Source organism: Hylobates moloch, unplaced genomic scaffold (assembly GCF_009828535.3).
Source record: "Hylobates moloch isolate HMO894 unplaced genomic scaffold, HMol_V3 SCAFFOLD_4, whole genome shotgun sequence".
Lineage (NCBI taxonomy): Eukaryota > Metazoa > Chordata > Mammalia > Primates > Hylobatidae > Hylobates > Hylobates moloch.
Window position 1 is genome coordinate 10861807 of NW_026652279.1, and position 27900 is coordinate 10889706.

Here is a 27900-nt window from a genome sequence, read left to right on the forward strand (position 1 = left end):
AGATTTCATTCAAAAATCTAGATTTCCAGCTGCTTTTGAAAAATATGAATACCAAGCATGGGAATAGTCAGCTAGAGTGGTCACCAAATAATTTTCACTCACTCCAGTTTGCCACAGACCCCTATCACTCATTACACCCTCCCTGCTGTGATTATTTACCTTATATGCCTGCCTCCCATATTTGAATATTTTACCCCACTGCAAGGAATTCTGCAAAAAAGAATTTTCTTTTAAAAAATCAGATTGAACCCCTTAAGAAGTTATAATCAACTTCCAATAATTTTATCTAACTACAATAAAAATTTGCATGTTAAAACTAACAATTTAGTCATGTACACAAGTAGTACTAAGTAACTCAAGTACTTTCAAACAGCTAAGTGGTCTGCAGAGGAGATTTGGGGCAGATTCGGGTTGAAATTAGCTGTACAATTACAGTTCTAAGACTTCTAATTGTACAGCTTTGGCTAAATGACCTACCTAAACCATCTAAAACTATTTATTCAGCTCTCACATGGAGAGAGTCACCTTCTTACAATGCTACTTTGAGAATTATTACAGCATCTATATGGTGCTAAATTTTAGTTCCTTCACTTTGAAAATTGTAAGCTACATCTGTAACTTTTCAGGTAGAGCATATAAATTTATTCCGTATGGTTTTATAATAAAACTTATTTGTCAATATGTAGCTAGAAAGATTACTGAAAACTTAATTCAGTGACACATAAGTAACCAAAAAACATTTGAACAGAAAACTGCCATATCTAAGTCAAAAACAAAGAATAAGAACACATACATGTTCTCATATTAAAATACTAGCACCTACTTTTTTAGTATTTGTACTTAATTTTGTTTGAAGTTTTATTCACTTAAAAGAAACAAAAACATGGTCAGGCATGGTGGCTCATGCCTGTAATCCCAGCACTTTGGGAAACCGAGGGGGGTGGATCACCTGAGGTCAGGAGTTCGAGACCAGCCTGGCCAACGTGGTGAAACCCCATCCCTACTAAAGATACAAAAAATTAGCTGTGCGTGGTGGCAGGTGCCTGTAATCTCAGTTACTCAGGAGGCTGAGGCAGGAGAATTGCCTGAACCGGGGAGGCAGAGGTTGCAGTGAGCTGAGGTCGCACCATCGCACTCTAGCCTGGGCAACAACAGCGAAACTCTTGTCTCAAAAAAAATTATATTGATACAGCAAGTTAAATTAAACCAGTAAATTTTTACTACAGAAATTGCTGTAGCAAAAGTATTAAGTGCAATAAAAATTTGATAAAATTCTGCTGCACATTTAAAAATTATTCCTATATTACCATGGAACTACTGATTACGCTTAATGTACTTTTAAAACTTCAGTGAAAGAAGTACACAATATATGATTTTATTAATAAATAGTGCAAAACCATCAGTGATAACTGTTTGAACATTAAATTTTTTAAACAGCCATGTCTTGGCATTAGTTAATATTGTGCATATTGGCCTCTATGGCACTACAAGTAAACAGATGAAAATATTGCCCATTTTCATGCACAGGTATTCAGCTATAACACCATTTACAAATTATTGCGGACAAGATAAATTCTGCAATAATATTCATTTGGATGGCCACAATTAAATGAGTTATTACATCAAGAAATAGCCTATGTCCAATATACTCCAGATGTCAAATTGTAAAATTTAATGTTATTTAAAACTTAATTCTTTATTTTCTTTAAAGGGACATCTTTTGTGTATTTGGGTGCTCAAATGAAAACTAGGAATGCATTCTTTGACCATAATAACAAAATTCACACAAAAGAGGGTGTATGCCTCCTCCTCTAAAAGAAGCAATATATTTGCTCATAATCTCTCTCTTCAGGTATCATTTCTCATATTATTAATGAAAATGCTTACAAGCACCAACACCAAAATTCTGTCTTCAAGGGAAAGTTACAAAGTTAAAAAAGAGTGGTTCATTATATAAAAAAAGACAAATCGCGGCAACACTATTGCTAAAAGTGACGTCAATTAAACTTCTTAGCATCCACAAAGTATATTATTTCCATGAGCTTTCTATTATGTGGAGATTTTCCTTAAGAAGTAAAATGAAGTTTGAATAGTACAGTCTGTGGGGTGGTGACATCAGCAACCGCCAGTTCTTGTCCATCAACGAGCCCCAATTCTAAAACAGAAAAAATATAATTAATACAAGCAAAAAAAATCTCAACAAAAAGGATAATACACATGTAAACAAACTATAGAGTATTATGGTCTAGAAAAACATCAAAATTCAATCCTCTTTAATCAAAGTAATATTTGATTTCTTAGAGATTTTAAAATATTCTACTAAAAGAACAATTAATTCTATTAATATGTCTGAAGTTGTAAGTAATTATTACCTGACCATATACAAGGCATTAAGAGGAAATCTAGAACAAGCACTGATTACTTTCACCAAAAAGAGAGAAAAGGAAGAAAATGAATAGTAAATACCCTTATTTAAAATACCTTTCAATGTTTTGGAGAGATTTGGCCTTGTTCGTTCTTCAATAGAGGTTACCGACTAGAAAACAGAATTATTTTAATGTAAGACACATTAAAGTAAAATAAAACTTGACATAATTTTCTGAAAAAAATTAAAAATACACATCGATAACCTGTAAGTAAAGTGTTCTATTTTTTCCCTCTAGGGTGGCTGTGATGGCTGGAGATTTCATTTGCCTAAAGATTATGAGAGAGAAGTATCAAACATCATTTTTATTAAAAGATAATTTTTTTAAGGTTTCAAACATCACAAAAATGATTTTTGCAACATAACAAAAATCTACGATACTTACAGAGAAGCACTATTGGTTAGATAATCCAAAACCTCCTGTAGTTTAGCTGATGGAGAAAACTGAATATTTTGAGGAAGCTGGCTACAAGCTGGGCAGTTTTCCTACACACATAATACACAACAAATTACAGCAGCACATGCACCAATACTAGTCTCTTTATGAACAATAAAATAAAAATCAGGTTGTTCTATAATCATGCATATTTCCTATAAAAATTGTTTATGCTTTAAAGCCTGCTTTTCATAATAGACCATTTCTTTTTTTTTTTTTTTTTTTTTGAGACAGAGTCTCGCTCTGTCGCCCAGGCTGGAGTGCAGTGGCGCGATCTCGGCACACTGCAAGCTCCGCCTCCCGGGTTCACGCCATTCTCCTGCCTCAGCCTCTCCGAGTAGCTGGGACTACAGGCGTCCACCACCACGCCCGGCTAATTTTTTGTATTTTTAGTAGAGACAGGGTTTCACCGTGGTCTCGATCTCCTGACCTCGTTATCCGCCCGCCTCGGCCTCCCAAAGTGCTGGGATTACAAGCGTGAGCCACCGTGCCTGGCCGACCATTTCTTTTAAATTACTTTGCTATAGAGTTATTTCAGGCTATAAAGCAAAAGATATATAATAAGGAGAATTCTGGAAGTTAGAAAATGTATGGGTGACTTTGTTCAAATTTCTAACCAATAATATTTAAAAATCAAAATATGCATGATCAAAAATGTGTTCTTAATACTACTAACCTTTCTTTCTGCTTCAAATGTGTATGTATACAGCCCATCTACATCATTGAACACCAAGTAATTATTCAAGGGAATGTATGCACTGTAATGAAAAAATGTCCATCTTTACATAATTGAACCAAGTCAAAACATAAATTTACATGCATATTAAAAATGAAACCTATTACCTTGTGGCTATTTTAAAAACCTCAGTGGCACACACAGCTGAAGGGGGGAGAAAATACAGGTGCTTTAACTCAATGGAAATTAGGCACGTTAAAAGTCAGTTATAAATCAGAACAGATAAATTTACATTGGCTCTTCGTTAAAAAATATATATTCCAATTTTTAAAAACTGAGAAAGTAACAGATTTTGTATTTGCTTTGTGTGATTCATGTAGTAGAGTAACAGTACATGTTTTTCTTGTTTATCAGATTAATAAACGCCCTGCTTCAAATGAAACTAAAATGTCTCTTTACTGCAGAGAACTTAAGACATAAAGTAAGACAAAAAATATGCAAAGTCTAATAGCTGGTTCTTTTTCGACAGCTTAGTTACACAACCCATCCACGAAGATATCAAATTCCTACAACACAAAAAAGCTGCAGGAATGTCAAAAACTAAAGGAAGCAAAATAAACTAAGTGATGGCCTTTTTATCCTCACCTGCAATGACTGCATTTGTGGAAGCTACTGCAGGAATGATTCTTTTTACTACCCCTGAAAAAAATATATCAATTAAAATATGGTCATTTCTTTAAAATAAAAGAGTTCTCTTAAATTAGAAGGCATGATTATTAAATATCATTTTCTAAAACTTGATTTTTCAGACTTTCAAGCCAGAAAATAAATTTAACCATGAAACAATCTTTCACATCCCCATCATTTTGCAGTAAATTCAGAATCTTAAGCTACAGTAGCAAAGAAAACTCTCTCAAGTAAGTACTATAGAAAGGTGAAACAGTAACATCATAATAGTTAAAAATTTAGAGTATTTATTATGTTCCAGGCACAATGTAAAGACTAAATAAGATATTATTTAATTTTCATAACATCTTCATGTTAATTACCCTGATTTTAAACATACGAAAAGTGAGACTGATAGAAATTTAATAATTTATCCACAGCTATATACTTAGCAAGAGGTGGGGTTGGCATATGAACACAGATATTAACTGATACACCATGAAGAATAAGTGTTATCTAATTATTCCTGCAACAGCTTCAGTCACTTGATTCACAAACATTCACAAAAAAAGAAAAGCTGCCCTTTATTATCTTTTACTCTACAACCGAGGCTACACAAACTATTAAATACAGTTCTCTACTTCAACCCCACATTTTTTTTTTTTTTTTTTTTTTTTTTTTTGAGACAGAGTCTTGCTCTGTTGCCCAGGCTGGAGAGCAGTGGCGCAATCCGATCTCAGCTCACTGCAAGCTCCGTCTCCCGGGTTCATGCCATTCTCCTGCCTCAGCCTCCCAAGTAGGTGGGACTACAGGCGCCTGCCACCACGCCCAGCTGATTTTTTGTATTTTTAGTAGAGACGGGGTTTCACCATGTTAGCCACGATGGTCTCGATCTCCTGACCTCGTGATCCGCCCGCCTCGGCCTCCCTAAGTGCTGGGACTCACATTTTTTCACATCAGTATTATTCACATATTAGGAATAAACAAAGCCCCACCTTAAACCATTTTTTAAAAGTACAAAATAAATACTCCATTTTATAACTATATTTGAATTGTTCATTTTAGAAGACAAAAACTTCAAGAAAAAGTAGCCATTTTATCTCAGAGTGTGAGGAAACACTACAAGATGTGTTCCCAAGACTCCAAGTATAGGCAGGTTTCAAAAACTTAAGGAAAAATGGCAAGTAGCTAAGAAGACATGAAAGAGAGCTTTTTTAAAAAGTTGACTGTGACCATATGATTATCTATAGTTTTGGAGAAGAGGAAATTTAAAAAGAGATAAATTGCATGATGGTTAAACTGGAAGCTCTCCAGTGAACCACATGTAGCAGGATGTACTGAAAGGAGGAAGTGACAGTCACCAACAGTGAAGAGTGTAAGAGACACTGCCCAGTAAGAACATTGCCAAAATGCTAAGGACTCCCCTCTTTCTCCAACCCCTGCCACCCATACCCCTGCCCTTCGACCAAAAAAAGCTAGAGTGGGTAGAAAGGCAACTTTCTGTTATACTGAGAACAAGGGGAAAAATCACAGAAGAGATAGAACCACTGGCTTGTGCAATGTCACTTCCAATTCTCCTTCTGTACTCCTTGTTGAGGCCCTCATTCATCAGGCTAGAAAGCACACACCAAGCCCTGGTAAAAGGTAAAGAAGCATGGATGACACTACATATTAAAATGAAGAATTTACAGTTCCTGATTAGAACACACTGAATTCATTTGTTAATTCTAACAGTTAGCAAATATGTGTAACACATGCTCCAGACACTGTTCTAGGTGTTGTGCATAGTAGCAGTGAAAAAAAGTATCTGCTGGTATAGTGATTTCATTTTGATAGGGGAGATAACACAAAAGTAAATACTTGGAACACCTGAGATACTGAAGAGTTCTATGAAGAAAATGAGGTATGTGTTAGAGTGAGAATGACGGATGCAGTCCATTAGACAGAATGGTCAGGGAAGGCCTCCTTGGAGAGGTGATAACTTGAGCTGAAACCTAAGCCGTGAGAAAGACCCAGCCATGCAATGACCTGAGGAAAAAGCTGTTCGTAAACAGCAATAGCAATGGTCCTGGTCCTGGGGCAAGGATGTAAGAGAGTGTAAGTGTGAAACATTCTTTGCATAGGAGAATGAGGCTACCATTAATCAGTTCTGAGCAATTACCAAAAAAATAGAATGGTGAATGGCTCAGAAGTCATTTTAGGTTGAATGATTAGGAAAACTGATTAAGCACACACCCAAGAGATGAGGAGCCAGCCTGAGGGGATCCAAGGAAACAGCATCCCTGGCATAGGAACTCGGGAGTATTAAAGCTCTAACGTACAAAAGAACTTGGTGTGTTCAAGGAACACAAAGCAGGTCAGTGTAGGGAGAATGCAGAGGGCAACAAGGAGTAGGTATAAATGGAATTTTAAAATGACGTCACTAGATCAGTAAATAAAAGGAAATAATCAACAGGATAGAAATGACAGATTTTCAAAAAGAAGACAAATCTCATCCTGGTGAACCTGGTAATGATCTTGGGCAAAATTCTAAAAAAGGAAACTGTAACTAGATTGGAAACATTGATCACTACGATTGAGCATGACTGGTTACTAGACAAAGCATGTTGGAGTAGCCTCATTTGGCTACTATGACTAACTTAGCAACTCAAGAAAATGCAAAAGATAGTATACCTAGGATTCAGTAGAGGATCTGGAAAGGTTTTTCATGACATCCTTGTGAACAAGATAAAGAAATACAAAGTACCCAAGAAGGTCTGATGAACAGAATGAGATAAACCTAAAAGGGCCTGGCCAGAAGTATGATTCAGATGTCTGTTCTCAGATACTTCAGTCTTATTAAAAATTTTAATCAATTATTTGAAAAAGAAATAAAGGATATAATTATCAAAACAGGTGAAATGAAGCTAGAAACACCAGGTAAGTTGGCAGAATACATACAAAGAGAGAAAAACAGGTTGAATTTTAAGAATACATTTGTAAGGACCTATACTTGGATATTAAGAAAAAAAAAAAAAAGACACTCCCCAAACTGCCAAGTTTATAATAGGCAGATGTGGCTTAGCAATCGCATATGTGGACAAAACATCCAGCTTTCAGGGGCTAGTAAAATCAAAGAATCGAAAGTATAGCATCAATGTAAACAACCAACAAACAACAATAACACAAATACCTGCTCTCCTTTAAGACTGCATCAGTTATCAGAAGTCTATTATCTAAAGTAAGACCAGTCCCATAATGCTGCATGTTGGCCTGAACAATCAGGAAAAGTTGTTTTCTCTAACTATATTCCAGTTAACCAATATGGATAGCTGGAATATGGTTACAGAAAAACAACAGGAGAACCTGAAGCTGTACAACATATCAAAGGGTTGGATATAGTTTGAATATCTGTCCCCTCCAAATCTCATACTGAAATGTGATCCCCAGTGTTGGAGGTGGGGCCTAGTGGGAGGTGTTTGGACCGTTAGGGCAGATCCCACATGCATAGCTTGGTGCCCTCCCTGCCATATTAAGTTCACGCAAGAGCTGGTTGTTAAAAGAAGCCTGGTATTTCCTCCTCTCTCTCTTGCTCCCTCTCTTGTCATATGACGTGACTTGCCATCCCCCTTAGCTTTCACCATGGGTAAAAGCTTCCTGAGGTCTCACCAGAAGCCAAGCAGATGCTGGTGCCATGCTCACACAGCCTGCACAACCGTGAGCCAAATAAACCTCTTTCCTGAATAAATTACCCAGTCTCAGATATTCCTTTATAGCAAAGCAAAATGAACTAATACAGGGTTAAAGGAACTAACTAGGGAGGTTTATGGCACTGATAAAAATTTGCAAAGGATGTGATCACTGTCCTCAATACGTTAAAAGCTATTACTTAAAAGGGAATTAGATTGTATATGGTACTGGGACAACAGTCAGACCAAACTGAAGACAATTTCTATTTTGAGACAAAGTTTTGCTCTTGTTGCCCAGGCTGGAAAGCAATGACGCAATCTCAGGCTCACTGCAACCTCAGCCTCCTGAGTTCAAGTGATTCTCCTGCCTCAGCTTCCTGAGTAGCTGGGATTACAGGCATGCGCCACCACGCACAGCTAATTTTGTATTTTTAGTAGAGATGGGGTTTTGCCATGTTGGTCAGACTGGTCTCGAACTCCTGACCTCAGGTGATCCGCCTGCCTCGGCCTCCAAAAGTGCTAGGATTGCAGGTACGAGCCACCGCAGCCGGCCTGAAGACAACTTCTCTTCAATATATAGAATATTTGTCTAACAGTCCTGTCCAAATGTGAAATAGACTGTCTCTAAGAGATGATGAATTCAGTGGAAGATAAAGTGGACCATTTGACTTGGATGACTTACAGCCTAAGTAAGAAAGATTCGATAATTTTATTAAATTCCCCCTAGCTAATAAGTAGTATGAATTACATGGTACCTTTACTGAACTTCAAGTGGATGGTACTGTCTAAACTCACTTACCAATTACTCTCCTGAAAGCATCCCAGCCCTAAGTCATCCCAACATCACAATTCATGACAATCTGCTGACTTACCTTGAGTGAGTCTGTAAGTAACACCCCTAATATTATATTGTGATGCTCTCTCTAGGGATTTTTGGAAAATCCATTGTATATGTTCAGGATCATCTCCATCTAATGGAACCCCTTCTGTTTAAAAAAAAGAGAGAGAGAAGACAGGAATATGTAATCACAAAACAATATGTTTTTAATGAAATTATCCAAAGGAATAATATAGAAAAAATACGTATTTTATGTAATTCTAGATTATTAAATTAGGTTTATTACCTCCGAAAGGCTGCTCCTTAGGCCACTGCAACATCCTTACATACTCAATACAGTGTTCTGGTAGCCTGGGCATAGATGCAATGGTGCACATAGGAAAATTAACCTAAAACCACAGTTTGTCCTTTTTAGTGAATTTTAAATGAATTATTTTAAAATGCAACTTCCAGTTATGATCTAGTTCTTAACAATTTCATACAATTTGTTTCAACTCAAAATATTGTATACCATTAAAAATGCCTCTCAAACTATAATAAAGATTATCTGAGTCACTTCACTTAGGTTGACCTGCCTATAAAGACAGGTTTGCCCTACATTTACAAGGTATATAAAATTTAAGCTTTATTAGACTATGAGAAGAAAAATACTGAACAGATTCTCAAATATGAACACCTTGTTATGTTTACCTAATATTTAAGTATAAAACAAACCAAAACAAAAGCAAGTTCAGAGTTAAGTGAATCCCAAGTGAATATTCATAAAACTGTTTACATTTATTATTCAAAATTTCAAGTGTTCTTCAAAGTGGGTATGTAAATCAAAAAGCCCCATCCTTGGAAAGACCATTCTCATCCCTGGTATCTTTATTTCCCTGAAATAAATACAGGTGAAAACCACATAGATTACAGCTTGACATCAATATACAGCTTTGTAATTATACTTGATACCTACTCCCCAAATAAAAAATACAAATAAAGTATGAAAGCGGAATAGTATCAAAACAATGTACTCGGTTCATATCTTTCCTCAAATAGAGCAGAATTTCATATTTTATCTTCTTGGTGTAATTTTTAAAATACGGCTACCTCTAATTAAAAATTCTACATATTAACTAGACTTAATAATTAATCCCTAATTCCATGCCAAGATACTATGAAAGGAATGCAGGTGCTTTTTTGATTACCTGTGGGGGATAAAGTTCCAGCGTGCATTCGATACAAGCAGTCATTCCAGGCAGAATCACCCGGGCGTTTCCTTTAAAACCTTCTGTCCCCCCATCTATCAAAGGGACAATGGAGCTTGGATCTAAGACACCATCTTCATAATTTAGAAGAGATATCTAGGAAAACAATTTGAAGGGCTTTAAAGGGGAAGGGGATAAGAATTCAAAAGAAGAAGTATGCTTTCAAGTAATCCTATGAGTCGGTTGTGCTATTGAATACCAATGTATCAAATCAAGGGATCATAATAACAATTTGTGTCTTCACCTGAAAACCAATGACTGGCAATAAACAATGGAGTAAATATACTTAATTCAAAATTAAACTCTGAATTTTCAAAAATATGGTATCAATTCTAATTTTGAGGATGTGAAGCACAGCAGCAAGAACCTCAGAGAACTATAACAACACTAAAGTCTTTACCAGCATGCCATTTATCCATCTTCTGGCGATGATAGAGTCCAGTCCACATACAATAATATGAAATTCTACAAAAAAAAAAAAAAAGCAACTTTAGTTTTTAAATACGTAGTTGCATGATGATCTTTCGATGTAGATTCATCGATTGCAACAAATGTGCCACTCTGGTCAGGATGTTGATTAGGAAGGTTGCGTGTTTGTGGGAACAGGAAGCTCTATGAGAACCCATGTTTTCAAAAATTTTCTGTTCAAATTTATTGTGAACATAAAACTGCCCTAAAAAATAAAGTTTACTAATAAAAAAAAAAAAGCACTTGCAGAAAACAATTTGCACTTTCTAAGAAACAAACAAAAAAACCACAAGCACTTTTTACTGTAATCCCATATACGTTCTCAGAGCTCCTATTCCTTGAGCGAACTCTCATTCAGGTCAGCATAGAAAATTGTAGCTGGTCATGTCAGCTAAAACTAGCATTCTCTTTTCAGTCTATCAGCAACATTACTGAAAAGCCAACACTGAGAGAGGAAAGCAAGTGAAGAAATAGCCTTCAAATAGCTAGCAATATTCGAATAGCTACCAACTAAAAAATTCTAAGAATCTAGTAGGCATTTAATTTCAAGTAAAAAACTTACGTCGATAGAAAGTGTCGTTAAAATCTTGAATCTTGTTGAAATGTCTGAATACAAGTAAAGGAACTTAAGCAGCTAAGTTTCAATTTCTAAAATGAATCTGACAATGCCATAAGGAACACACTCTGTGTATATTTAAAACAAGAAGTAAGTAATCAATGTTCACATCAGTGGAATTCAAGGAATCTGACTAAATGAACACAACTCTCCTTTCTGACAAAACTTTTCTGCCATTCCTCCCCTAACTACTTACTTTTTCTCATTCCTGAACCCCTATATCATTATATTTATGCCCTTGGTAGGAGGTATACTTTCTACTTTGCTTTGGTTTTTATATAAAACTATAAGCCCCAGGAAAGCAGAATGTGTGTCCTCAATCATCAGCATCAAGAAGAGATGCAATAAATGTTTTAGTGAAGGAAAGATGCACATTATAGTTCCTATTTTGCTAGGTGATTTTAAGAGTTACTGCAAAGCTCATTTTTTTAACATACAGAAAATTTCAACAGCTTTTTCAGTTGGTAAAGATTTCACTGTTTTTATTTTTTGTGGGGAGGAGACAAAGTACGAATTTTTTCTACCTTTCTAATTTAACTCAGTTTTCAAGTTACCCTACCAAACCCTATTGCCAGTCTTCCCATCCCTGGAGGCTAAAAAGGAAACCCCATTCAAAATTGATTGTAGGTGAGTCAATATAGCACTTAATGTTTTAATAGCACATGTCTGCAAAAACTTGTTTTAATTTTTCTAATGAATGGAGCAATTGTTTAATAATTTATAAATTATGCTACTTCTCTAAAGTTAAGATAAATAGTCCACTATAAATTTTTTAAAAGCAATACAGAGAAAAAAGGGACAATACATGCTTCCTCTAGATTTTTAATTCTTGCCTACAAATAAAGCTATGAACAATAATTTCCATTCTAGCCCTCAGCCATTCAGATCTCTATTCCCTTTGAATGCTAGGCAAGCAGGAGACCGAAGCTACAGCTAGAAAGAGGTCAAAAAAGAAACAAAGCAAACAGTGGAGGAACGACAATCAGGGAACCAAGAGCCAAAATAAGAAATCTAATCTGGATTTCTAGAAAATACCCAGTTTCCCAGACCCACATAATGGGGATAGACAAACTGAGTGTCCCCCCACTAACCAACCCACCCCCACCAACTCAATTCTTCCTTTTTCCCTACAGGGGCCTGTATTTGCATTTTTAAGCTCTTTATTTTGAAATAATATAGATTCACAGTAAGTTGCACAGATAGTATAGGTAGGTACCATGCACCTTTCCCAGTTACATCTCACTATAGTACAGTACCAAAACCATGAACAGAACATTGGTACAATGTGTGTTTATAATTCTGTCATTTAAACACACATAGGTTTGTGTAACCACCACCCCAGGCAACACACATAACTATTCTACCACAATAAAGATCTCTCTGCAGCCTCCACATCCTGGACTTAACTGATCTTCCTGCCTCAGCCTCCCAAGTAGCTGGGACTACAGGCATGTGCCACCATGCCTAGGTAATTTTTCTAGTTTTTACAGAAATAGGGTCTCATTTATTGCCTAGGCTGGTCTCAAACAACCAGGCTCAAGTGATCCTCCCGCCGCAGCCTCCCAAAGCGCTGGAATTACAGGCCTGAACCACCACACCCAGCCATCTCTATAATTCTGTAATTTCAAGAATATTATATAAATAGAATCATGCAGTATATGACCTTTTGAGACTGGCTTTTTTTGTCTAATAGCTGTGTAACAGTATCGCTCATGGTGGTCTTAGTTTGATGTGAAACATCTTTTCATGTGCTTTTTGTCATCCTTTTTAGTAAAATATCTCTTCCTATTGTTGAGTTTTTAGAGTTCATTATATATTCTAGCTATGAGTCCTCTGTCAGATGCTTTACCAGTATTGTCTCCAGTCTGCGGCTTTTCTTCATCCCTTTAAGAGGGTCTTTCACAGAGCAAGTTTTTAATTTTGATGAAGTTCAGTGTATCAATTTTTTCCTTTTATGGCTCATGCTTTTACAAAAAATTATTTTAATTTTTTAGAGATGATGTCTCACTACATTGCCCAGGCTGGAATGCAGTGGCTATTCACAGTATGACCACAGCCTACTATAGCCTCAAACTCCTAGTCTCAAGCAATCTTCCCACCTTAGCCTCCCAAGCAGCCAGGACTCTGTAGTGGTATGATAAAAGCTCACTGCTTCCTCAGTGATCTGCACCACCATGCCCCACCTTTTACAGGTCTTGCTATTGACATAGCCTAAGCACTCTCCACCAAACCCTAAAGTTTTATCGTTTTATGTTTTTTATTTTTATTTATTTATTTTTTTTTTAGATGGAGCCTCGCTTTGTCGCCCAGGCTGGGGTGCAGTGGCGCAATTTCAGCTCACTGCAACCTCAGCCTCCCAGGGTCAAGCGATTCTCCCACCTCAGCCTCCTGAGTAGCTGGGATTACAGGCACACGCCACTGTGCCCAGCTAATTTTTGTATTCTTAATAGAGACGGGGTTTCACCATGTTGGCCAGGCTGGTCTCGAACTCCTGACCTCAAGGGATCCATCCACCTCGGCCTCCCAAAGTGCTGGGATTACAGACATGAGCCACCACGCCTGGCTGATTTTATATTTTATATTTACACCTATAATCCATTTTGAGTTAGTTTTGTATGTTTAGGCCAAAACTCATCTTTTAACGATGGATATGAAATTGCTCCAGTACGATTTGTTGAAGACTATGCTTCTTCCATTGAACTATTTTGCACCTTTATCAAAAACAAATTGGCCATACTTATATGGGGCTATTTCTGGCTTCCCTATTCTGTTCTAGTCATCTATGTATCCCTCTGGTAACACCACTGAGTCTGGATTACTATAGCCATATAAGTCTAGAATTTGGATAGTGATTCCTCCCACTTTTTTTTCAGAATTGTAGTAGGTATTCCTTTGCTTTTCTATATAAACTTTAGAAGAAGATCATCTGTATTGACAATTTTGCTGGGATTTTAATAGAAACTATGGTATATATGCATACAAATTTAGGGAGAAATGACATCTTTACTATATTTAATCTTCCAATCTTCGAAGATGGACTATCTCTCCATTTATTTAGATTTTCTTTGATTTCTTTCATCAGCATTTTGTAGTTTTCACTATATAAATCTCATACTGGTCTTGTAGTTTACATCTAAGTATTTATCTTTGTAAGCAGTTGTAAATGGCATTGTATTTTACGTAAGTTTTCACAAGTTCACCAGTATGTTGATTTTGTATTCTGTGGGACTTTCTACACAGAAATCACATCTTCTGACTTTCTATAAAATGCCAAAAGGTCTCCAGATCTAAATTCAAACTACAGTGTAAATACTCCTTTTTAAAAACATATTTCTTGTAAAAATAAATTTACTGTGATGTACCTTCCATTTGGCTAATACTATATTGACTGCCTACTCTGTCTGCTACTACAAGGAAACAAAGATTAATTGGATCCAGCCTAGGAATTTACACTCTAGTAAAGGAGATATGTAATTGATACTGAAATTAAGGGCAATAATGCAAAATAAAGTAGATGATAAAACAGACTTTATAAACTTAAGTTAAAATCAGGGCCAAAAAAATATTTATATAACCATACAGAAAAGACTGGAAGAATAGATAGCAAAATGTTACCAGCAGTTATCTCAGTAATAAAGTTACTACTGCTGATTTTTTTCCCTCTTGCTTATCTGTATTCTCTGTTAAATATCTCTTATAATAAAGGAAAAAAGCTTTTAAAAATTAAGTAATTTTCTTGTCAAAAGGATACGGAACTACATTGCAATTAGGAACTCTGTCATTTAGAAATTCTGCAGCAACTTCAGCCTTAGGTCTTCCAATATCTTTAGGCCTACAGGAAAAATATTTAAATTATAATTCATATTATAAATCTATATGATCTACATAACTTATTTTCAAACATAAAAGTAAATTCACAGTAAGTTTACTTATAGGAAATTTAGAAGGAATATTTTTGCTTAAGTATTTTGATTTCAGTAATAACTTTTGGTAAATGGTCATTTAACCTTAAATGTCAACCCTTGCTAATGGTCCAAATTAACATAAGTCTAATTAAGTATTGCTTTAATTAAGTGAAAATCTGAACAGTGTTCTTCCTCCCAGATAAAGCATAATAATGCCATGATTCCTGGCCACTTTCCACTGTAAAAAATTATCCCACTCTTAGAGCTCAGAAAGTTATGGTGTTACTCCGCAGGTCTTGGCTAAAATATACACAATAAGATTCATCCTTGGGATGCAAGAACCTTCATTTATCCCCTTCTTCCTGTGTGTGCTGATTAAGCAGCAAATTTTGTGTCCCCTAAGAAGCTGCATGAAAAAAAAAAAGAAAAAAAAAATCTCACTGGACCCTATATAAAATGAAAAAAAATAAAAAAGAAAAGAAGCTGTAACCATGTTTTTTTCTTTTTTCTTTGTGAGACGGAGTCTCACTCTGTCACCCGGGCTAGAGTGCAGTGGTGCGATCTCGGCTCACTGCAACCTCCGCCTCCCAGGTTCAAGCAATTCTCATGCCTCAGCCTCCGGGTAGCTGAGATTACAGGTGCCCACCACCACGACCAGCTAGTTTTTGTATTTTTAGTAGACACAGGGTTTCGCCATGTTGGTCAGGCTGGTCTTGAACTCTTGACCTCAGGTGATCTGCCCGCCTCAGCCTCCCAAAGTGCTGGCATTACAGGCGTGAGCCACCACACCCGGCACCATGTTTTTAAAGAAAGAATAATTCCAAAAGTGTCAGCTAAAATTGCAAATGTTACTATTACATCAAAGAAGTTGAACATATAAAGCCTCAAAAGGTCACTCTTAAATAATAACCACACATATAGACAGGAAAGGATATGAATTTCCTCCTCTAAGTTCTATACAAATGGTATTTTCTTACCTAATATTTCCATATTCTCCTCAGAGAAACCACTCCATGTATATAATAAGAACATTATTACTTTTTTCATAACATATTTGTTACATACACATCTATCATACCCACTAGACTATTATTTGGATGAAAGTGACCATGTTCTAACTCTCTTCATATTCCTTCATATCTAGCACACAGTAAATACTTTTAAAATAAATGAAAATAATAAATAGTGTGCTTATTAGAAAAAAATGTGAAATTTCAAAGAAAAACACTTTAGCACGTCAATTTTTCTTTTTTTTTTTGAGACAGAGTCTCACTCTGTCACCAAGGCTGGAGTGCAGTGGCACAAATCTCAGCTCACTGTAACCTCTGCCTCCCAGATTCAAGCAATTCTCCTGTCTTAGCCTCCAGAGTATAGCTAGGACTACGGGCATGAGTCACTACGCCTGGCTAATTTTTGTATTTTTAGTAGACAGAGGGTTTCACCATGTTGGCCAGCCTGGTCTCGAACTTCTGACCTCAAGTGATCCGCCCACCTTAGCCTCCCAATGTACTGTGATTAGAGGCATGAGCCACCATGCCAGACCAATTTTTCTTCTCTCCAATAAAGCATCGTTCTTTTTTGATTCAAAACTTTTGGTAAATGTTTTATCTTCACTTTGTACCAACTTACATAAAAAAGGCCCTGTTATAAATCAAAGAACTTAATTTCAGTATTGCATTCAATGGCTCCGCACACAGAAAGATCTTTAGGTATGTAAAAGGGATAAAGTAGACTTCTAGGATTATTTTAAGTAGTATATTCTATGTGCTTTTACAGCAGATCTCAAACAAAAGAACTCCTAGATGGTTTCTGGGAACTGTTTGTTAATTTAGCATTCCAGGATGAAGCAATCAGATTGCTCCACCTCAATAAAATGGCCTTTCACACACATCATCCTTGCAGGACACTCTGCCCAAATTATTTAACCTTGAACACAAGAATCTACCCTGAAGTTGTTGAGATTAAATGGAATAATATGGATAGTTTAGAAGTACTTGCTACATATCATTATTACCATCTTCAACCATTTTAGCCACAAATTTATGGCCTGTATCAATAACAAATCAATTCAGTGGTATCTTTTTCAGAGCATTCACAACTCAAAATTTGACAAGCTGGACAGAGCCCACAAACTTTGCTATAGAGAAGGGAAATTTCAAAATACACAAAAAATAAAGCTTAAAAATTAAACATAAAGGTCACACTGCAATTACAACACTTCATTAACTTATTTTAATCCATACTTCAGTCCCATTAAGATCTTCCACAAAGATAATGTAGAGGTTTTATGCCTATCCAAAAATTGAATGTTACCTTTTTTGCTAGCTCAACATTATCCTATATACCCAGAACAATTTGAGCACTGTCAGTAACAGATGCAAACTTACTAACTAGAGAGAGAGAAAAAAAGTCCTTATCTCTGTGTATCTTTGACTAACAAATACACACTTTTACCTAAGCTACTCAAACCCCTCAATATTACATACTAAATTCATGAATGAACGTTTCTTCATGTCTGGATACATGGCCTACTTCAGTTTTTGTTTTTCGGGGTTTTTTGTTTTTGTTTTTGTTTTTGAGACAGGGTCTCGCTCTGTTGCCCAGGCTGGAGTACAGTGGCATGAACATGGTTCACTGCAGACTCGAGATCCTGGGCTCAAACGATCCTCCTACCTCAGCTTCCCATGCAGCGGGGACCACAGGTGCACACCACCACACCCGGCTAATTTTTTAATTTTTTTGTAGAGACAAAGTCTCGCTTTGTTGCCCAGGCTGCTCTGGATCTCTTGGGCTCAAGCAATCTTCTCACCTCAGTCTCCCAGTTTTGGGATTACAGGCGTAAGCCACCATGCCTGACCTCTACTTCTGTTCTTAAACTCATCTTCAACGACTCACTCCTTGATGTTCTCTATATTCCATACATGCCTAAGGTAACCATCCCTCTTTGTTCCATTCCAATTGGTTCCGGTTTTCCTCTCCTCGACTTTCCATTTTCTTTCCCCTTGTAGGAAAAGCTCAAACTCTTTCCCAACTTTATTGCTCCAGTCACCATTCAAACCTTGGCTCACAAATCCCTGCCAATCTCTCACTAGGGCCTAATACTCCAGCGAGTATTCTCTTCTGACATCAACTGGAGGAAGAGCTACTGTTCTTTCCTTTCTGCAGAGCACAGTTAACCTGAGGATATTCCCAAAAATCACATAAACCCTTGGAAGGAGACTTCTTCGAAAAAACAAAAACATGTATTTGTTTACATAACTACTATCACCAAGATGCCCGAAATTTTCTTACAAAACTTTACCTAAAATGGGAGTGGTAGTTTCGTTTTTCAAAATAAAATTAGTATTATCCTCTCAAGTCATTTTTAAAAATTATTAAACTGCAATGTACAAGTTCAAATGATAATCAGAGCTTAAAAAAAGAAAACCACTAAGATATTAAAACTTACCTAAATAAAAACTGCCTATTTAGATTGGAAACATCTATAGTGTCCATATCTATAACATGAATCTGTCTAAAACCAGACAAGGCCTGTGGGAATAAAAACAATCCAATTAAGCAGACGTTTCCTCACATTTAAAAATGTAATATTTGTTTTCAATGTAGTCTTAAGTCTACAAATTCTCAGTAATAAATTCTGTGTAATTTGTATTCGATGACTGAAAGAGAGTCTTGCAAGGTATATAAAATTCAGAGTTCTTGAACAGGTCAAAAGTGTACAATCACTCAGTTTCAAATAACCTATAACCAAAAGAGAGCAACTCAAAATTTCTACAGATTAAAACTATTTTACATATATATAAAATTCCATAAACGCACTTGTAAAATTTGTTGCTTTGCTGCTATTGATGGATACTTTAATTTTACTATGCTTGCTATTATTTTTTCAAAATATTGTTAAAAGCAATTCCTACAAGCTTTATCTTAGTTTACTTAATATTAAGCATGCCACGATTCAGAAATGGTAACTATTATAAGACATATATTATAAAAACACACACATAGGTAGACTGTATATGTAAAAGGAGTATCTTAAAAGATATTGAGTCAAGAGCAAGCAATTCAAAAAGTAGGGAAAGGCAAAAAACAAAAAACCTGTTAGGGTTCAATAACAATGCCATGCATTCTAAACACTACGACCACATTCAAATTTACCAGCAGATGCAAAAAACTGAAAAAAATAAGTCTCAATAACTAACTTTTCTGGTCTTGGTCAGTTTACTTAGATGATCAAATAACTTGACAATAATTTCCTCATTTTTCTGTCCCCCTTTATACCAAGAGATCTTCAAGACTTGTCCATATTTGCGCTTTCAAAGTCCTGACTGTTCTCAAACTCCACAGAAACTGTACTTGTCAAGGTCACCAATAACCTCCGTGTTGCTAACTCCAGGGACCAATTCTCAGTCTATCTGACCTTACCTTTCTGAGGTATTAGGCCGGGTGGGTCACTTCCTCCACCCTAAAATATGTTCTTCACTTGGTCACCACACTTATGAGAATTTGAACACTTTTTAAAAATTGGTTTCCAGTTCATTCAGTTTTCTTCCTACTTTACTGGCCAGAATTCGGAGCAGCCTTGTGCTTTGTTCTGGTGATCTCAGACGATCTTATAAGATATAGACCATCTAGCAGACATCTCAGACTTAACAGTTTCCAAAACCAAACTTGATCACCCTTGCTCACCACAACAACCAAATCTGTTCTTTTCCAGATCTTCCTCATTGCAGTAACTCCATCTTTCCAGGTCCCTGCCCCCAGAGCAAAAACCTTGTTGTATCATCCTTGATTCCTCTCTTTCTCTCACAGCACACCACCAATCCATCAGCTAATCATGTTGATTCCATCTTCAAAATATATCCATAATCTGACCACCTGTCACCACCTCCAATGCTACCATCCTGTTCCAAGTCACGTTGTCTCTTGTCTAGAGGACTACAATAATCAATTCGTCTCTCTGTTTCTTCCTCCTCCCTGCTCTTCCCTTAGTCTATTCTCAATGCATCAGCCTCAGTAACCTAGGTGAAAAGCCAATCAAGTCTCTCATTGCATAAATCTCTCCAATGACTTCATGACTCAGAGTAAAAGCCAGAGCACTTACAGCAACCTCCAAAGTCTTTTGTGATATCCACTCCAAGCCCCTCCATCTCCCATTATCTGTCTGATATGGTCTCCAAAAATGCTCCGCCAACCCACTTCTGCTCTAGCGATGATAGCCTCCTTGCAGTCCTTGAACAAACAGGAGTGCTCCACTTCACAGCTTTGAACCTGTTATTCTCTCTAACTAGAATATTCTTCCTACAGATATCTGTATGGCTCATTTGCTGACCTTTGTACTCAATAGCACCTTTTTGTAAACCTTTTCCCTTCACACCATTTGACATACTATATACTCACTTTTTCATTCAACTAAAATGTGAGTCCCACCAACGCAAACATCTCTCTGTTCAATGCTGTATCTCAGCATCTAAAGTGGTGCTTGGCATATGGGGTGGAGGCTCAATAAATATTTGCTCAACCAGTAATATTAGTATCTTTTTTTTTTTTTTTTTTGAGACGGAGTCTCGCTCTGTTGTCCAGGCTGGAGCGCAGTGGCGTGATCTCGGCTCACTGCAAGCTCTGCCTCCTGGGTTCACGCCGTTCTCTCGCCTCAGCCTCCCGAGTAGCTGGGACTACAGGCACCTGCCACCACGCCCAGCTAATTTTTTGTTTTTTGCATTTTTTAGTAGAGACGGGGTTTCACTGTGTTAGCCAGGATGGTCTCGATTTCCTGACCTTGTGATCCACCTGTCTCGGCCTCCCAAAGTGCTGGGATTACAGGCGTGAGCCACCGTGCCCAGCCTAGTATCATATTCTTTTTTGTTAGAATGAGCCTTTAGGGGTCTTACAGTGAATTAAATAAGCAAAACAAGGAGTAAAATTGAAAACCCTTAGTTTTCTTCTTTTGTGTAAAAGATTACCGTAATGCAATAAAGAACAGGGCCGCTCCTTAAAGTTGCTTAGTAACTAATCTTCAGATCTAATCTTCAATTATTTTACACTTAAAATTAGTAAATGTCACATTTGCAAATAATGGCTTCGAAATTTAATAAGCTTTAGGAAACTTGTACATTTACAATACCTAACAAAAACCAGTGCCCGTCCTCCATAAACCCTTTCCTTCTATAAGTCTTTGGTTCTCACACTGCTAGAGTATTTATGTTTGATACGGTACTGTCATTTTGGCATCCCACCACAGAGTACATCATGCATACTGCTATTTATTTCATGTGAGATTTATCTCCCCAGTGAAACTTCAGATTCATTGAAGACAGAGACCATGATGACATATAATCCCCACAGAACCCAGCAAGGCATTAAATACAGTGAAGTATATTTAAGTTTTTACAACTTCACTCAAGTGACATTAGTGTTTCTTAACAAAATTAACGTGGCTATGTTTATATTAGAACTTTAACCCCCTTGGCCAATGATCTGGGTCCTCCATCTGGCTGTGACCTGCTTTATTTTCTAAAGAGCCTATTCCAGCATTTCCACTTTTCTACACAGCAGTGAGAAGCCTAGCATACAACTCTAAATCAATTCTGCCTCTACTCATTTGTGTTACATAAACTCATTAAAATTTATAAAAAGTTACTTTGCGATTAGAAAAAGTCAAGGAAACCAATTAATTAAATCAAATTATATACTTATTTCTAAATATATGGAAATAAGTTCAGTAAAGGTTTAGCTTTCCCAAAACTTAGGTGTCCAAAACCGTCTTATTAGGTCATAAAATGACCTAATGGTTCACTGAAAAAGAACACTTAACTAAGAACTGATGACCTGGATTCAATTCCAGGCACATCGCTACAATCCAGAAAAACTTCAGCAAGTCAGTCAACATCTCTAAACCTCAATGTCTCCCTCTATATAAAATGGGGTAACGTCTTACCCACCTCGCTGGGTTATTTGGGGAAGCAAAAGAAATAATAAATTATTTGAAACTATACATTAAAATATGAATTACCAGTTTTGTTATTTACTTCATTGAAGTTAGGAGGTTTTGCCAGAGGAAGCACCAAAATTTGTTTGTTAAAGATCAGAGAAGAAAATTGAAGTACGAAATTTTATCAATAACTTTATAGCTGAGAGCTTTGGAATTTAAAAAGTTCCTAAGTTTTATCATTTTAATTACTGTTTGGAATTTGGCATGCTAAACTTATCTAACAAAGGCTCAAGAGAAAAGGTTAAGAATCACAAGAAATTTCCTAGTATGACAGATAAGTAAGGTTTACTTATCACAAAGAAGAAAAAAATATGTATTTATATATATATATGTATATATATTACCAGATTTTTCAGGAGCTCACATCCTAAGCCGCCAGCTCCAATGACTAGAACTTTACATGTATCTAACAAGAACTGGAGAGACTGTAAAGAATGGAAAGGCATATTAAAAGCTGGGCGATAACCGCAAGGACTATAAATAAAGCAACAAACTTTCAAATAGTTTCTGATGTTTCCATGAAGAAATGCAACTGGGATAAAGAGCAGACTTCGTATCTGATCAATTATTTGAAATTTATGAATTCTATCGAACCAGGAATTCTAAAACTCTAATGATTTCAGGAAGTTTCAATGTTAATTTTTCTTTTTTTTTTTTTTGAGACGGAGTCTTGCTCTTGTCACACAGGCTGGAGTGAGTGATGGGATCTCGGCTCACTGCAACCTCTGCCTCCCAGATTCAGGTGATTCTCCTGCCTCAGCTTCTTCAGTAGCTGGGATTATAGGTGTGCACTACCACGCCTGGCTAATTTTTCATTTTTAGTAGAGATGGGGTTTTACCATGTTGGCCAGACTGGCCTCGAACTCCTGACCTCAAGTGATCCGCCCGCCTAGGCCTCCCAAAGTTTCTTGGATTACTGGCATGAGCCACCGCATCCGGCCATTAATGTTTTTAAATTGCCTTTTATTGTAAGAAATTAAAGGAAAACTATCTCTAATTTGTTTTTTAATTTTTGAAAAGGGATAGAGAACATCAAATTCAGTTAACTTCCTAAAAATATAAAAGTTTAAAAATTTAAAAAGCAGAGGATCAAGCACTGCCTAAGGTGTTTAAAGGACTAAAACAGTAAGGTAAAAAGAGTAACAGGGCTGGGTACTGTGGCTCACACCTGTAATCTCAGCACTTTGGGAGGCCGAGGTGGGCGGATCACCTGCGGTCAGGCAAGACCAGCCTGACCAACATGGTGAAACCCTGTCTCTACTAAAAACATAAAAAATTAGCCAGGTGTGGTGGCGGGCGCCTGTAATCCCAGCTACTCGGGAGGCTGAGGCAGGAGAATCACTTGATCCTGGGAGGCGGAGGTTACCATGAGCCAAGATCGCACCATTGCATTCCAGCCTTGGCAACAAAAGCGAAACTCCATGTGGGGTGGGTGGAGGGGGGAAGAGTAACAGCTGCTTTTTTTTTTTCCTTTTTGAGACGGTCTCACTGTGTCACCCAGGCTGGAGTGCAATGGCATGATCAAAGCTCCCTGCAGCCTCCACCTCCAGGTGCAGTCAAGCAATCCTCCCACCTCAACCTCCTGAGTAGCTGAAACCAAAGACATGTATCATCATGCCCAGCTAATTTCTTTTTCTTTTCTTTTTTTTTTTTTTTTTATAGATGGGTTCTCTCTATGTTGCCCAGGGTGGTCTGGAACTCTTGGGCTCAAGTGATCCTCCCGCCTTGGCCTCCCAAAGTGCTGGGATTACAGGCGTGAGCCACCTTACCTGGCCAACATCTCCTTTTGAATAAAGTGAGCAAAACTCACAAAACATGAGATAACACGAAAACACCTAAAACTCTTAGAAAATGCCTTATCAGCAGAAATACAATCATCTAACAGAAGTAACAATCTTAAATTATCAGGCCAAAAAAAAAATTTAGAAGTACAAGAAAATATGGTGTGTTATCCAAAGAAAGACAGAATTAATACTTTCAATTTTTTCTTTTTTTTTTTTCTTTTTAATGCTTTCAATTCTGCCCAGCATCAAAGGAGAAAGTTATTCACATGAGACACTGGGCCAAACCAAGAGTCTGCACGTTAATTTATAGGAGTAACATGGTATTTCTATTTCAAAATATTATCTTTTTATAAATACAAAAGGACATAAAGATGTGCTCTACTTTTCCCTACCCTGTAATAAAAAAAGTCACATATAATTGAACACTTGCCTTAAATCAGACACTATTAGTCCAAAATTCTATGCCTCTATTATTTAGTACTTACATAATTCTTAACATGCAATTAATTATACTCAAAGCTAACATGTTCATTCCAACTAAATTTCAAAATTTAAATAAGCACATCTATATTCCTGTCAAAATTAATTTCTCACAGTAGCACTACAAAAGGGGAGTTATGTTTCAGAAAGCATTTTAAACTGGAATTTTAAATTTTTACATGAGGTCATGAAGTTATTTTTCTCACAAAAATTTTCAACTTATATTACATGAGAAATGTGAAGACTCAAATAGTCATTCAAACAAAATCAGTTGTTAATATTCAATTTCATATTTTAAGAAAAATTTAGTTTCACAGAACAATTTTATTAGTATTTTCATTGTAAGAGCAAATTAAAAAAGAAGCATTCTATTAGTTTTGAAACATAAAACTATTAGAGCAGTTATTTAAAAATAAACGTTTCTCACTTCAGTGCTCGGTTCGAAATCAGGGTGTGTGAAGGGTCCAGATCGCTCGAGGAACTTCTTTACATGGTTCCAGCGACCTTCCCAGTCTCCAGTGTCCCCACACCCACCATCAACAGCCATTCTGCACAGAACACAGTAAATTCAGCTGCAAAGATCAGTATGAAAAAAACCGCACCTACAACTATTATGGTATCCCCAAATGAAAAGGTAACCACACCAGACCTGCGCAAATAAAAAGGGAAATATTCAACGTGATTATGTTTATGCTTTGAAATTTTTTCTTGCCTATTATACAATTCATTTAAAGTTAAGAACTGCACGCTTCTATTTTTATTTCACCCAATGGATGAAACAATCAGTCTACATGTTTTTGGTTTCCTAAAGCAATCCAAGGTTCAACTTAGGATATTGGTCTATTATGTGAGAAATTGACTTCTCTACATTTGGTATTTACAAAAAAAATCACTGCAGGCTTCCTCAATCTGTTGTTTTAACACACTTACATTAGGAAATAAGAGATACAACAGAGAAAAAAAGTCACACTTTCAGAATTCTGATACTTATGGGTCTGATGCAAATTTAATATTTATGTATCCTTTCCAAAGGTGTAATCTAAAAATTATTTTGATGAGAGGAATTTTCACACACTTTTCTCAGAAAAAGAGGTTATTTTTTCTTATTCTTTTTTTTTTTTTTTGAGACAGAGTCTCACTGTGTTGCCCAGGCTGGAGTGCAGTGGTGTGATTGCAGCTCACTGCAGCCTTGCCCTCCTGGGCTCAAGTGATTCTCCTGCCTCAGCCTCCCAAGCAGCTGGGCCTACAGGTACATGCCACCATACCCAGCTAATTTTTGTATTTTTAGTAGAGACAGGTTTCGCCATGTTGCCCAGGCTGGTCTGAAACTCCTGAGCTCAAGTAATCCGTCCACCTCGGCCTCTCAAAGTGCTGGGATTAAAGGAGTGAGCCACTGAACGTGGCAGAGGTCCTAATTTTTTAAAGAATCTCTTAATACTGTGAGACGGCTTTTCTTGCCACTAAACACAAAGTTTTTAGGTTACAATTACGCCACAGATAGGCATCTAGAAACCTTTTAGAACATACAACAGAATAAGGTGGGACTCCTCTACAAAATGCATCTATTTTATACTTAGTGTAAGATTCACGTTTGGTTGTGATTATTTTTAATTTTCTAATTTCCTATAACCCCACAGTTTCTACCGTCAAATATATTAGTAATATCCAATTTTTACAAAAGGGACCAAGAAGTATTGCCTAGCGATAAAAACCACAGGTTTTGATGTCAGAGTTGTGTTGGGTTCCACAATTAATAGCACTGTGACCTTGAGCAGATTACTTAATAGCCACAAACCTCATCTGTAGGCCGTTCATAGCTACTTCTTTCGGCCATGAGGGTAGAGATAATCACATAGAGGACTAAGTACAGTACATGGGATATGGTAAGCAATGTTTAATTGTGATTTCATGTAAAAGTGGGAGGGAAATAAAAGGCAGGAAAGAATGTGAAATTAAGTTTGTCATCCCAGTCCTCTTGCAGCTGAAATTCAACTGTCTGAGGGACACACATAAAGATCAAAGCACTGCTACTGGGAATTGGCACGGAAATTACAAACTCACCATAACCAATGCAAGAGTATTTTTCCCTGCCCAGGCAGGGAGGGGAGTAAATTATGTGGCGCTAGCCAGGTTAGAAAACACTTCGATTAAATCTGTCTCACCAGCATAGAATTAAGCATCTGATAAGAAATAGGGTGTGTAGTAAAAGCGAAAAATAGGCTGTTTGAGGTCAATAACCTCTTTTAAGAGCCAATTATTTTGCCAAAATGACTGGAGTGCTTAGTACAATATCTGACATGTAGAGTTATCATTAAAAGTTTGCAATTAGTACTACTGTCTCAGTGTTTGCAAAAGGCCACAAAACGGTCTTGTGTCCTTTTCCTGTGCGTTTAAGGTAGATTGCCTTTTCACAGGGTCACGGCTCTGACAATTTGGATGGAGGAAGAGGAGTGCACAAGGGTCCCTCCTCAAGATCTTTACGTCAGGCACCCCGGAGGGCCCCTGCAGGAGCTGGGGCAGTGCAGCCTGGCCCCGACGCCCGCACCGGGCAGAGACCGGGAGCGGCCCGCCAGGCCTCCGGGGCTACGGGACGGGGATCGGGGGATGAGGCCGCGCGGCCTGCGCTCCGGGTGTCCCCCTCCCAGCCCCCCGGGCCCGCTGCGGCTGGTCCCCTAGGCCTGGGGTGGGGGGAGGCGGGGGTCCCCGGAGAGGGCCCCGGCCTCCCGGCAGCACTAACTTCTCAGCCAGCAGCTCCTCTATTCTCCTTCTTTTCTTCTCCCTAAAAGAGAGAATAAAAGAAGGGTCAGCATCGCGCTACACACTGGGCGCCGCGAGGGGAGGGGGGCGAGGGGACGGGGCGGGGGGGTGGGGGGACCCCGGGTGACGGCGGCAGCCGCCCACCGCCGCGCTCTCTCACAACCCAGCCCAGCCCGGCGCGTCTGCAGAGCCCCGGTACTTACGGCTCCTCGCCATCCGCCATATTGTTCTCCGCCTCTTCCCAGGTGCCCTCGCGCCGCGGGGCGGGGAGGAGCGGGGAGGAGCGGCACAGGCAAAGCGGGGAGGGGCGAGGCCAGGAACAGAGCCGGCAGGGAGGGGCGAGGCTGACTGCGGTCGGGCTCCCGTGGGCTTTAAAGCCTTGCCCCGTAATTATAATCTTAATTACCTACGCTTAATTAGGTGAATCTTATACCGTGCATAATGTTGCTCCGCAGCGTGAAAATGTAGACAATACATTATGCGTTTATACAAATTATATGTTAATAAGTAATTATGTAAAATATTGGTATATTCTATGAAAAACTCCTGAAGAACCATCCCAATATGCCAGAGCTTTCCTCTAGGGGCAAAGATCAAGGAAATTTCTACTTTCTGCTTTTCAGGATGGTTCCAAAGTCTTTGCTTTTATAAGTACTCACTGTAATAATAAATTTATCTAAATCAGTTTACAGTGGTGGGGTGGGAGATTATTATTTTCTTTGTACAAATCAGCATTAATATTTTCATTATTAGAAAGTATTCTGTTAGATAAGTTCAGCGGAAACGAAATGATTTTTTTAAAACTTTTTACCTGAGATAAATGTGTATATTTAGAAACAAAAAAGCATAAAGGAAAACAATCACAAAAATCAAAGAATAACTTAGAACACCCATAGTCCTATCACCTAAAGATAAATGGTGATAAAAGTTTCAATTATTTTCTTCT

General features: G+C 37.5%; 1 protein-coding gene across 2 annotated transcripts; it reads right to left on the reverse strand.

Moving 5' to 3' along the window:
* Nucleotides 1-1350: 1350 nt before the first annotated feature.
* Nucleotides 1351-27194, reverse strand: UBA3 (ubiquitin like modifier activating enzyme 3). Of its 2 annotated transcripts, XM_032149475.2 has the most exons (18): nucleotides 27158-27194; nucleotides 26935-26976; nucleotides 24625-24745; nucleotides 22278-22358; nucleotides 18394-18476; nucleotides 14792-14872; nucleotides 10987-11030; nucleotides 10357-10421; nucleotides 9897-10052; nucleotides 8996-9098; nucleotides 8744-8857; nucleotides 4183-4236; nucleotides 3705-3741; nucleotides 3538-3619; nucleotides 2811-2911; nucleotides 2631-2694; nucleotides 2482-2536; nucleotides 1351-2155 (listed from the first exon to the last, which is right to left on the reverse strand). In XM_032149475.2, exons 1-18 carry the CDS (start codon nucleotides 27175-27177, stop codon nucleotides 2067-2069), a joined length of 1392 nt encoding a protein of 463 aa, XP_032005366.1. In that variant the 5' UTR covers nucleotides 27178-27194; the 3' UTR covers nucleotides 1351-2066. The 2 variants fall into 2 exon arrangements, with proteins under 2 accessions (XP_032005366.1, XP_032005367.1); XM_032149476.2 differs by lacking the exon at nucleotides 26935-26976 and having other exon boundaries at nucleotides 27158-27192.
* Between the last annotated feature and the right edge of the window lie 706 nt (nucleotides 27195-27900).